General features: G+C 34.7%; 1 protein-coding gene across 1 annotated transcript in view; it reads left to right on the top strand.

Annotated features, from left to right (window-relative positions):
- Positions 1–13,493, top strand: part of RIF1 (replication timing regulatory factor 1) — a 37,353-nt gene that overhangs the window by 13,499 nt on the left and 10,361 nt on the right. The window contains exons 12-22 of the mRNA XM_063161343.1: positions 171–281; positions 519–581; positions 1,940–2,040; positions 3,668–3,754; positions 5,012–5,085; positions 5,183–5,363; positions 8,132–8,239; positions 8,500–8,649; positions 10,016–10,115; positions 10,842–11,106; positions 12,465–12,507. Of these exons, the coding sequence (XP_063017413.1) occupies positions 171–281; positions 519–581; positions 1,940–2,040; positions 3,668–3,754; positions 5,012–5,085; positions 5,183–5,363; positions 8,132–8,239; positions 8,500–8,649; positions 10,016–10,115; positions 10,842–11,106; positions 12,465–12,507 (1,283 nt within the window). The remainder of the gene's footprint in view (positions 1–170; positions 282–518; positions 582–1,939; positions 2,041–3,667; positions 3,755–5,011; positions 5,086–5,182; positions 5,364–8,131; positions 8,240–8,499; positions 8,650–10,015; positions 10,116–10,841; positions 11,107–12,464; positions 12,508–13,493) is intronic.

The following is a 13,493-nucleotide window of genomic DNA, read 5'->3' as shown; positions in this document are numbered from 1 at the left end:
TCTCAAATCTTGTCTGTTAGACTGAAATGATTTAAACTTATAACTGTTGTCAGTTTTAAGACATGTTGAAAATGCTGTAAATACACAAAGACTTTGTTATTTTTGAGGTTTCTTTTCCCAGCACACTGCAGAGTAAGATGTTTATGGAATGTGTTTTTTTGTTCTTGTAGAGCCCCTGCAGCACCCACTGATCAGTAGCCCTTCTTTTTTTTGCAAGCATGCCAGCACTCTGATAAATGCTGTTCAGGATGGCTTTGTGGCAATTGGAAAAGAAGTTCCTGGTAAGAATTCAGTGGGGAAATTCAAACTTTTTCTGGGAAATCATGTGGGCGAGGGACACATGAGAAATCAACACTTTGTGTGATGTCCTGATGTTGTAAATGTAGAACTGGTCTGATTGTATTGAAATTTGAGTTCTGGCTTCAATCCAAGTCTGTCCTTTAACACAATTTGTACTTTAGCTGTGGTTTTGTGGAATGTTTTTATTGCAAACTGAATAAAGCATTGTTCCCTTGCAGACTGTTTGCTGAATGTTATCTGGAAGGACATCAATGGCTATGTAAGAACAGCAATTGAAGCAGGTAAAAAAGGTCATTTTCTTCAATTTGCCATTGCTGCCACTCACAGCTGGTTTATTTTTAAACCAGAAATTGTTCATTGCTTGGGTTCAGTCTGAATCAATAATTCTGTTCTATTTTAAAGCAATTTCAAAAGAAAAAAACAGCCCCTCCTTGAGTCTTTAGTATTGAGGAATGGAGACAAAAATTAAACTTTTTGACTCTTTTTTTCTTCATTGAAATTCTGTTCCATAGTAAACTGTAGAGTTTACAGATGTATAAAAGTTGTTTCTCATTTTAAAAATGAGAAAAAGTTTGTATTATTAAGTATATTCTGGACTTTCCTTGGATAAAGAACATTATCCAAGAAATAAACATACTTAATAATGCAAACTTTTAATTGAAAATCAATCAGAACATGAAGAATTCATCCATTCTTTGGATGAATACAAAATTCCACAACTTGAATGTACCAAAAATCAAATCCTTAATGAAACAATGATGTTTCCATTTCCTAATTCAACTTTAAAGGATTTTTATTGTTTTTTATTTAGTCCTTAAAAGGATTTTTATTTAAAATTTGGAATTTCATTTCTGTTATGAGCAGAACATACCTGAATCTCTGAAGGATTTGGTGAATTTTTACAAATTTACACAGAATTTTTTTTGTTTTTCCACTGGGAGTTTGGTTGATGCTCAGAGTGATCATTCTGTTCTGACTGGAAATGGTTTTTATTTTAGGAAATAAGAAATGTTTTTTATTTCAGTAAATTGTTCATTGTTCATTGCTTGGGTTCAGGCTGAATCAATAATTCTGTTCTATTTTAAAGCAATTTAAAAGAAAAACAACTTCCCCTCAAGTCTTTAGTATTGAGGAATGGAGACAAAAATTAAACTTTCTGACTCTTTTTCTTCATTGAAATTCTGTTCCACAGTAAACTGTAGAGTTTACAGATGTATAAACGTTGTTTCTCATTTTAAAAATAAGAAAAAGTTTGCATTATTAAGTATATTCTGGACTTTCCTTGGATAAAGAACATTATCCAAGAAATAAGCATACTTAATAATGCAAACTTTTAATTGAAAATCAATCAGAACACGAGGAATTCATCCATTCTTTGGACGAATACAAAATTCCACAACTTGAATGTACCAAAAATCAAATCCTTAATGAAACAAAGATGTTTCCATTTCCTAATTACACTTGAAGGTTTTTATTTAAAATTTGGAATTGTATTTCTATTATGAGCAGAACATACCTGAATCTCTGAAGGATTTGGTGAATTTTTACAAATTTACATAATTTTTTGCTTTTGCCCTAAAAGTTTGATTGCTGCTCAGAATGATCATTCTGTTCTGACTGGAAGTGGTTTTTATTTTAGGAAATAAGAAGGAGAAGGGAGGCTCAGAAATTCTCACCATGTTGCTGCAGGCCCTGAAGAACATCGTGAGCTCCAGAGCTCTGCCTGTGCACAAAGTCCTGGTGAGTTCTGCTGAAAACATCTGCAGCTCTCCAGAAAACACCCTGGGAACCTTCCTGGTGCAATTCTTGTTGCTTTTGAACTGAAGGGAATTGTTTCAGTTTTGCTTTTTTCTGGGTTTTTGTAAATTTTTTTTTTTTTTGTAATTTTTTTTTGTATTTTTTGTGGATTTTTTGGTATATGATAAAGATAGATATATAGATGATAAAGATAGATATATAGATGATAAAGATAGATATATAGATGATAAAGATAGATATATAGATGATAAAGATAGATTATGAAGATAGATGATAAAGATAGATTATGAAGATAGATTATGAAGAGAGGTAGATGATAAAGATTTATCATATATCTTTTATCATATATCTTTTATCATATATCTTTTATCATATATCTTTTATCATATATCTTTTATCATATATCTTTTATCATATATCTTTTATCATATATCTTTTATCATATATCTTTTATCATATATCTTTTATCATATATCTTTTATCATATATCTTTTATCATATATCTTTTATCATATATCTTTTATCATATATCTTTTATCATATATCTTTTATCATATATCTTTTATCATATATCTTTTATCATATATCTTTTATCATATATCTTTTATCATATATCTTTTATCATATATCTTTTATCATATATCTTTTATCATATATCTTTTATCATATATCTTTTATCATATATCTTTTATCATATATCTTTTATCATATATCTTTTATCATATATCTTTTATCATATATCTTTTATCATATATGATATATAAGATCTATGATATAAGATCTATGATATTATATAAAATTTATATAATATAATATTTTATTATATAATATTACATTATATAACATATAATATGACATATAACATTAAAATTTTGGGGGTTTTTTGTAATTTTTTTTGTATTTTTTGTATATTTTTGTAAATTTTTGGGGTTTTTTTGTAAATTTTGGGGAGGTTTGTACGTTTTTTTGGTATTTTTTGTAATTTTTTTGTCTTTTGGGGGGTTGGTATTTTTGCTAATTTTTGGGGGTTTTTTGTAATTTTTTTTGTAATTTTTTTTGTTTTTATATTTTTTTGTATTTTTGCTATCATTTTTGAGATTTTTTTTTGTTTTGGGGTTTTTTGGTAAATTTTTGAGGTGTTATTGTAAGTTTTTGGTATTTTTCGTAATTTTTTTTTGGGGGGGGTTGGTAATTTTTGGTAATTTTTTGTCTCTTGGGATTTTTTTGTAAATTTTTTTTTTGGTTTTTGTAATTTTTTGTATTTTTTGGTACTTTGGGCTTTTTTGTTGGGGTTTTTTTTGTAAATTTTGGGGGGTTTTGTTTGTTTTTTTGGGTTTTTGTTTGTAAATTTTGTATTTTGGGGGGTTTGGTGGGTTTTTTATGTAGGCTTTAGTTGGTTTTGTACTTTATCCGTATTTGTATTTTTTTGTGTTTTATTTGTATTTTTGGGGTTTTTTTGTATTTTTTTGTACATTTTTTGTGTTTTTTGTAATTTTGGGGGGGGGGTGTTTTTTGTATTTTTTTTGTACTTACTATATTTTGCTAAAAAGACTTGAACCCTCAGCAAAAATACATTTAAATCTATTTTTTTTTATTTTCTCCTGCTCAGTCTCTCATTGACATCACTGTCAAGGAGTTGCCTCCCAAAGTTTTGGGCTCCCCAGCTTACCAGGTTGCTGATATGGATCTTTTAAATGTAAGTTAATTAATTAGTTAGTTAATTAATTCTGGCACTTCATTAATGCTGGAAAGTTTTGGAAAATCAAATTATTTCATGTTGCACATAACTTTGTTTGCAGGCCTCACTAATTGAAATGTGTCATTAATGAAATTACTGCACAAAAAGGGCTGATGTTGACAACTAACAATAATAATAATAATGATAATAATAGTGAAATTCTGGGTAATAATAATTGTAGATTTTCTGGCTAACAGTAATAATAATTGTGAATTTCTGGCTAATAATAACAATTGTGAATTTCCGACTAATTATAATAACAGTAATTGTGACTTTCTGGCTGATATTAATAGTGAATTTCTGGCTAATAATAATAACAATAATAGTGAAATTCTGGGTAATAATAATTGTGAATTTCTGGTTAACAATAATAACAATAATAGTGAATTTCTGGCTAATAAGAATAATAATAATAGTGAATTTCTGGCTAATAAGAATAATAATTGTAGATTTTCTGGCTAACAGTAATAATAATAGTGAATTTCTGGCTAATAAGAATAACAATAATGCTGAATTTTTTGCTAATAATAACAATCATTTTGATTTTTCTGGCTAATAATAACAATTGTGAATTTCTGGTTAACAATAACAATTGTGAATTTCTGGCTAATAATAATAATAATAATTGTGACTTTCTGGCTAATAAGAATAACAAAAATAATTGTGATTTTTCTGGCTGACAATAGTAACAATAATTGTGACTTTCTGGCTAATAATAGTAATAATAATTGTGATTTTTTTCTGGCTATTAATAATAACAATAATAGGGATTTTCTGGCTAATAACAATAACCATAATTGTGAACTTCTGGCTAATAATAATTGTCGATTTTCTGGCTAATAAGAATAACAGTAATAATTGTGATTTTTTGGGCTGATAATAGTAACAATAATTGGGAATTTCTGGCTAATAATAGTAACAATAATTGGGAATTTCTGGCTAACAGTAATAATGATAATTGTGATTTTCTGGCAAATAAGAACAAACATAATAGTGAATTTCTGGGTAATAGGAATAACAATAATTGGGAATTTCTGGCTAACAATAGTAACAATAATTGGGAATTTCTGGCTAATAACGATAGTGAATTTCTGGCTAATAACACCAATTGTGCTCTGTGGCTCAGAGTGGAATGCAGCACAGAGCTCCTGGTGGGGGTGAGGCTGCCCTTCCATTTCCCCAGTGCTGTTTAACCTCTCCCATCTCTGTTCCAAGGGCACCCCAGCTCTGTTCCTGATCCAGCTGCCCTTCCATAACAACCTGCTGGAGAGCTGTGTGACAGACGAGAGGTACTGCAGCTCTGAGCCCCCTTAGAAACTCCTCATTTCACCAGTTTCATTTCAGCTGGGAAGAACCCAAGCTCTGACTGTGCCCTTTACTCCCCAGGTTCTTTGGGATCCTGCAGGCCCTGGTGGGGTTTGCCCTGTCCGGGCCCACCTCTGCCCTGGCTTTCAGTGAGTCCGTGCTGGGGGTCATTGAGCAGAGTGCAGGGCAGGTGGGCAGCAAGGAGCACCTGTGCAGGATGTGGAGCATTGTGGTGAACCCTCTCACCGAGTGGATCAATCAGGTAATTCATTCATTGTGGTGAACCCTCTCACTGAGTGGATCAATCAGGTAATTCATTCATTGTGGTGGATCAATCAGGTGATTCATTCATTGTGGTGAATCCTCTCCCCGAGTGGATCAATCAAGTAATTGGTGAATCCTCTCACTGAGTGGATCAATCAGGTAATTCATTCATTGTGGTGGATCAATCAGGTGATTCATTCATTGTGGTGAATCCTCTCCCCGAGTGGATCAATCAGGTAATTCATTCATTGTGGTGGATCAATCAGGTGATTCATTCATTGTGGTGAATCCTCTCCCCGAGTGGATCAATCAAGTAATTGGTGAATCCTCTCACTGAGTGGATCAATCAGGTAATTCATTCATTCATTGTGGCGAATCCTCTCGCTGAGTGGATCAATCAGGTAATTCATTCGTTGTGGTGGATCAATCAGGTAATTCATTCATTGTGGTGGATCAATCAGGTAATTCATTCATTGTGGTGAATCCTCTCGCCAAGTGGATCAATCAGGTAATTCATTCATTAACTCAGCAGGGAGTGAATTCATTCATTAATTCAGCAGTGAGTGAATTCATTCATTGATTCATTCATTGTGAATAAATCATTCTGCAGTGAATTTGGTTCTCTTCCCCACACCCACACCCCCACAGGAGAGCTTTAATGACCATTTATGTGACTTTTTAAAGGAATTTTGCTGAGCATTTGTCTGAATTTTTTAAGAAAATTTCCTGAGCTTTTATCTGATTTCTAAAGGAATTTTGCTGAGCATTTATGTGACTTTTAAAAGGAATTTTGCTGAGCATTTATGTGAATTTTTTAAGGAATTCCATGTCTTGAAGTGATGCTGGAATTGCATAGCTTGGCATAATCCTGCTGGTGAAAACCATGGAAAGCTTCCCCCAGGAACTGTTAACTCTTTAATACCATGAACTGTTAACTCTTTAATAGCATGTATTCATGTATACCATGAATTAATTTTCATTAATTCATTCAGCATGAATAAATCATTTAGCAGTGAATTCAGTTCTCTTCCCCACACCCCCACCCCCACGGGAGAGCTTTGCTGAGCATTTATCTGATTTTTTTTAAGGAAATTTGCTGAGCGTTTATCTGACTTTTTAAGCAATTTTGCTTAGCATTTATCTGAATTTTTAAGCTTATTTTGCTGAGCATTTATCTGATTTTTTTAAGCAATTTTGCTGAGCATTTATCTGAATTTTTAAAGCAATTTTGCTGAGCATTTATCTGATTTCTAAAGGAATTTTGCTGAGCATTTATCTGAATTTTTTGAGGAATTCCATGTCTTGAAGTGATGCTGGAATTGCATAGCTTGGCATAATCCTGCCGGTGAAAACCATGGAAGGGTTCCCCCCAGGAACTGTTAACTTTTAAATACCATGGGTTGGATTGCTTGGTGTGAAAATCAAATAAATCCCAGATTGGGATGTTCAGGATGTAATTAGAGCAGAGTTTTACTCATGTTAGACATATTTAGAGTAATAAAAGCCTTATAAATTATAATAGTTGGGAGATTTAGCACCTTATTTACTGGAAATAAGCTGGTTGTAGTGTAGGAGTTGGTGAATTAATTAATCCTCATTATCCATTACATATAAAAATCCTGGAATTTATGAAGAAAGTTTTAGATGCTGTGACCATTTCCAGCAGCCTGGGCACAGGGAGTGGCTCCCACTGCCAGGGCAGGGATGGGTGGGATATTGGGAATTGGGAATTCCTGCCTGGGAGGGTGGGGAGGGGCTGGGATGGCATTTGCCTTCCTGAAATCTGTATTATTGATCAGCAAATGTAAAATTTGGTGTCCAGGAGTTAAAATGTCCATGGGGATGATTCCTGCTTCAAGTTTTGTTCTCCAGATTTTCACAGTGCTCAGTGAGGGAATGCTGTGGTCAGGTCAGAGCCTGATCCCAAACTGGAACAACAAGGACTGGCTTAAAAATCAATTACAGCCTCATTAAGAGCAGCCTGATTAACAACCATTTCCTCATGGTCCTTGACTGTGGGACCTTTTTGAGCATCCCTGGCAGTGCCCAAGGCCAGGCTGGAGCAGCCTGGGAGGGTGGGATGGGATCAGTGGGGTTGGAATGAGATGAGATTCAAAGTCCCTTTCAGGCCACCCCATGCCAGGATTCTCTGGGGTTGTCATCACTGCCTGCAGCTGAAATAAGTGAGGAACACCAGACATTTCCCAGATTGGTTTTCTTGGAATATATTTGGTCTTTTGTACCCTTTGCTAGCAGGATCCTCCTGAGCTCTTGAAAGAGCAGAATATCTGATTTCAGCCTGTATTGAATCAGGAACAGCCTTATTTGTCAGCCCAATTTTGCAGCTTTAGCTTTGCTAAGCATAATTCAGCAGATCTCTTTTAAATTAGATACAAACACGTGCTGTAAATTGTAATGTGGTGATTTTTGTAGCCTGGAGTGGTTTGGGTGAGAGTTGAAGCTTTAAGAATTCTTTTTGCTGACTGGAGTTGGTAGAGAAATGAAAAAAGAGAGTAAAATGAGTATAAAGGTTGAATATTCAAATGTCCCAGTTTGAGATAAAAGTTGAGTGGTGACTTCCCAAAGGGGTCTCTGAAAAAAGCAGATTGTAGCAGCTCTTCCCCCAGAAGATAATCTGGAGATAAAGGTGTTTGGGAGATAGTGTCCTTGGAGAAGAGTGGAAAAAACTGTTTATTTAACAAGAAAAGTATTCATAAGTCTGAGGAAATGAATAATATTAAACCAAAAACTCTTTTCTTGTTGCAGAACAATGAGGTGAACCAGGGGGATGCCCTGGAGCACAACTTCAGTGCTGTGTACAGTGCTTTGTTGCTGCCAGTATCCCACATTTTCCCCACTCAGGGATTCCCACAGGTAACAGCAAATCAATCTAATTAATCAAATTCATTCAAAACAATGTTGGGTTTATCAAATCTCTGAACTCTCAGAGCTGACTTTGGGTTCAGTCAGCTGGGTTTGGGTTCAGTATAACACCATGGATTTAAAACCCTAAACTTCCAACTTAAAACCCTAAACCTCCTAGCTTAAAACCCCAGGTTTTGACAGCAGAATAAAACCCAAAGCGAGATTTTCTGTGCACAGAAATTGAGATTTCCCACATTTCTCTCTGCAAGGCCACCCTGAAGTCCTTGCTGCGCTCCTGGTCTGAGCTGTACCGCGCCTTCGCTCGCTGTGCTGCCCTGGTGGCAACAGCAGAAGAAAACCTGTGCTGTGAGGAGCTGTGTGCCAAAATCATGGCTGGGCTAGAAGGTGAAACTCCAGTAGTGAGTATAAAATGATCATTTAGCAGATCTCTTCTTCATTGAATCTAAAAATGTGTGTGTAAATCCTAAATGTGTGTGTAAATCCTGATGCGGTGATGTCTGCGGTGTGGAGTGGCTCGGCGGAGATGGAAGCTTTAGGAATTCTTTCTGCTGGCAGGAGTTGGTAGAGAAATGAAGAAAGGGAGTGAAAATAAATATAAAGGTTAAATATTCAAATAGTTGAGCAGATTTTAGATTTGTCTTCTAATTAATAATAATCGCTAATGAGTGTTGTGGTGGTGGTAAATGGAATTTGTCCAGGTGAAATGTATTTATAAATACCACAAACCCAGTTAGGAAGGAGAAGATGGAACCATCAGCCTTGTAGACTAAAATTTAAGGATTTTACTCCTAAAGCTGTGTAAAAAATAAAGATTTTGAAAGAATCAGTGCTTTTGTTGCCTAAATTGCCCATTCCCAAATTCACATCACATTTAGTTTGGGATCTAAAATCCCTCATGCATAAAGTTCACTTTGGAAAAAATACTGTGAAAAACACAACAAAATGGAATTTAAAAACCTGGAATTGAGAGGATTGCATCATTGCAACCTACCTTGGATGCTGCTGTATCTTGATAAATAAATAAATACCACTTTTAAAAATCAATAATTACTAAACAAGACAAACAATTTAAAAGTTCAGTGGGAAGTTATATTGAGACTTCTTTTAGCTCACAGTATCAGTGTTCCTTTTAAAGCAAGTTTGGCCTTATTTAGGAAAATTTGGATTAAGAGAGGGGGGAAAAAAGCAACTTTGCACATCTTTTTATGCACTAAAAATTATTGGTGATTTGTGGTTTGACTTAATTGTTGTGCCTGTAATGACTTTTCTGGCATCCAGGCTTTATCCTTGAGTACACAGTGAGCTTTGAACCTTAATTTTATTGATTGATCCTAAATGTGGATAAATGATTTAATTGATAAATGATAAATTGATAAATTAGAAAAATTGGTAAAATTGATAAATGGTTTTTAATTGATTTATCCTACATGTGATTCCTTCTCCCAGCTTCCTGCCACTGCTGGCTGCTTTAGACACTGTTTATCTTAATTATTAGAATTAATAAGCCCATCCTCACTGGAAATGTGTTTAAAATGGAATTTTATCAGTTTCACTGATCATGCAAAGCAGCTTCACCCACCTTTAATTAAAAGTTGTTTCTTTGCTGTCCTGAACACCAAGAGTGGTTTTTTCTGTCATTGTTGCTCTTTTGAGGATTGACTTCTAGTTTTGGTGGTTGGTTTCTGATTTTGCTGCTTTATTTTTGGTTTTTTTCTGATTGATTTCTGTTTCTGCTGATTGATTTGTGTTTCTGTTTCCTCTCAGGTGTTCTCCATGCTGGAAGGTCTCACCCACCTTGTGTCAGTCATGGTTGACTGCATCAACTTTGCCCCCTATGGCACCAAATTCCAGCCCAAAAACAGATGTAAGGAAATACTTTCATTTTGGGGGTTTTGTGACTTCAAGAGTTGGTTAAAAATTAGAGTTTAACAGAAGACAAAGGGTCGTTGTGTATAAAATATTCTTTGCTTTGTTTCCTTTTCCCACTTCAAGTGTTAAAGCTGAAGAAATAATTCCCAAAAAAGCACAATTCAGTAAAAAATGAGTTAAAATTTACCTGTCTGATGGGAATTTGTTAAAGTGGTAAAATGCAGTGTGGGGCTGCTGAGGGAATGAAATGCTGTAATTGGAAATTTTGATGAGGAAGAACATAATGTAAACTTGACTTGCAAATAGATGAAGTAATAAGGGATTGTATTTCTCCTTCCCTCCTGTTCACTGTTCCACAATTTGTGTGTCAGCTGCTATCTGAGGAATGGATTTCTATTTTCAAGTAGGCATTCAAACCTTAAAAGTTTCAAGTAAAAAAATTTCAAGTTCATTCAAACCTTAAAAATTTCAAGTAGGCATTAAAACCTGCAGAGTCTGAACAGCCACAAATATAAATAAGAAGACTAGAAATCAGATAAAATTACACATTAAAATTGTGGTTAAGTTGTTAAATCAATTTTTAAACTATTTATTTATGTGTAGATCTGGTTTGGGAATTGAAGCAAAGTGGTTCTTCCTCTCATGCAGACTCCATGTTCAGCTGTCTTTTCCTGTCGGTTAAGGAAAAAAATCCAATTTTTAATGAATTTTTGGGCCTCAGCTCCGCAGACCCCCACGGACTGGGCCAAGAAGAAGAAGGAGCCCCTTGGCAAGCTGAGCTCTCTGCTGAAGCTGCTGCTGCTGCTGCTGAACTGGTTCCACGAGCTGAGCCGCGGGGAGCAGCAGGCAGAGCCCCTGCTGGCCCCGGGGCTGGCCCTGCTGGCTGCCCTGCACAGCATCATCAGCCACATCTCCCTGCCCTCCCTGCTGGGCACCACCCTGGGCACCTTCTCCCAACCCCTGGCGCTGTTCTACGAGAAAAACAGGTCAGGGTTGAGGGGGGCCTGGGGATTTGGGGTGGGGAAACACGAAAAATTGGAGTTGGGTGGGATGGAGTGTGGTGTGGTGTTCCCGGGAAGAGACGAGGATCTGGCTCCGTGCTTCAGGAGGCTGATTTGTTATTTTATGATAGATATTATATTAAAACAATGCTAAAAGAAAGGATTTCATCAGAAGGCTGGTAAGGAATAGGAATGGAATGATAATAAAATCTTGTGACTGACCAGAGAGTCTGGACTGCCATAAATTAAAAACAACCACATGAGCCCAATCCCAGATGCACCTGTTGCATCCCACAGCAGCAGAAAACCATTGGTTACATTTTGTTCCTGAGGCCTCTCAGCTTCTCAAGAGAAATAATCCAAAAGCATTTTTCATAAAACATCTCCCTGACAGTGCAGCTCAGGGTCTGCAGGGCTTCAAAAAAGCTCCATATTTCAAATTGTGATCTCTTCAGAGTGACTCTGTTGGCATCTCTGCAAGGCTCAGAGGTTTCCTTTCCACACCCTGCAGTAAGGATATTCATTGATAGAAATAAAGAAAATTTTTTAAGAAAAAAATAAGAATTTTACATTAAATTTTCTAGGAAATTATTGATAATTTCTTGAGGTGCACCAAAATCTTTCAAGTTTTGAAGCAGAAGAAAATACTGGGAAAAACTTTGCTTGGTGCTTTTTTCCTGAGCATTGTTTTCCCTGTATTTATTCATAAAAATTAAAAAGATTTTTTTCTGAGTATCATTTTTTTAAAAAAGATTTATTCCTGAAAAAGGAAAAGTTGGATAAATATTTTTGAAGAAAGACATGTGGAAGCAAATAAAAATTTGGGAACCTCTTCAACTTGGAGATCACAGGCTTAGAAAATGAGTTTAAAAATGGAGATTGCTCACGTTTTCCTGGCTAATTGTACCTAAAGATTTTTTTGTACATGGAATATATTTACATGGAATATATTTATTTATGTGAAATCTATTTATTTTTATGGAATTGTTTAGTTTATGGAATTGCTTAGTGGTACTTCAGCTTTTTAATGCAAATGTGTTTAAGGGGAGCATTTAGAGTGCAATTAGAAGTTCATTTATAAGAAAAGCTTTAATTTTAAATTTGTATTGATTACCACTGACTTTTCCATTAATTCCTCCTGAAGTCAGCATATCATGGAATTTAAAGGATGATCTGGGAAACTCCATCAGGAAGTTGTTTAATCCCCAACTGAGGCTCATTTCACAAAATTATTCCATCAAGTTACTCTCTGAAACCAGTGTGCAGTGCTGGAATCAGTTAATTTTTTATGCTTGGGATAAATGAGACAGCAAAATAGAAATAAATTGAATTTGTCTTGGCAGGCTCCCTGAGGTGCCCAAAGTGTACAGCAGTCTGAACAACAAGGTAAATCTGCTGCAGAAATCACTGTGGGCTGTTTCTCCTGTAATAATAAAAAACTTTTAAATTAAAAAAAATTAAAATTTAGAAAGTAAGGATTTGGGGGGCATGTGGAACAGCAGAATTCTGCTATTTCTTCTGTGTTATAAAAAGATAATGAAAAATGTGATGAGGATAGAGATTTAATTTTAAAATTCGTTTAAATTAAAAAATATAGAATTTAAAGTTTAGAAGTAAGGATTTGGGGGAGATAGGGAACAGCAGAATTCTGCAATTTTTTCTGTATTAAAATAAAAGATAAAATGTGGTGAGGGTAGCGATTTAATTTTAAAATACTTTAAAATTTAAAAAATTAAAAATTTGAATTCTAGAATTAAGGATTTGGGGGAGATGTGGAACAGCAGAGTTCTGCCATTTCTTCTGTGACAAAATAAAAAATGGGATGAGGGTAGAGATTTAATTTTAAAATTCTTTTGAATTTAAAATCTAAATTCTAGAAGTAAGGATTTGGGGGAGATGCAGAACAGCCGAATTCTGCCATTTTTTCTGTATTAAAAAAAGATAATAAAAATGTGATGATAGTGGAGATTTAATTTTAAAATTCATTCAAATTTAAATTATTTTAAATTAAAAAAAATTAAAATTGAAATTCTAGAAGTGAGGAGCACAGCCCTGGGACTTTAATGTGATGCGACATTTCGGACTGTAAAAATAATGTTGAAAATTAACTCGTAACTCAAATATTTTGAATTTTTGTTGGAAATTTCTATTAACCCCGCTGTGTTTTGTTCTCCCTGAGCTGGAGAAGCTGCTGGCAGAGATCCTGCAGTGCCTGCAGTGCCACTGCCCGGGCTCGTGCGACTCGGAGCTGCTGCAGCAGCTGAGCCCGGTGCTGTGTTAAGAAAAGATAATGTGATGAGGATAGAGATTTAATTTTAAAATTATTTTAAATTTAAATTTAAATTATTTTAAATTTAAAAAAAATTACAATT

Source organism: Melospiza melodia, chromosome 8 (assembly GCF_035770615.1).
Source record: "Melospiza melodia melodia isolate bMelMel2 chromosome 8, bMelMel2.pri, whole genome shotgun sequence".
Taxonomy (NCBI): Eukaryota; Metazoa; Chordata; class Aves; order Passeriformes; family Passerellidae; genus Melospiza; species Melospiza melodia.
The sequence above is the reverse complement of the archived record's forward strand: the minus strand, read 5'-3'. Positions and strand labels throughout refer to the sequence as shown.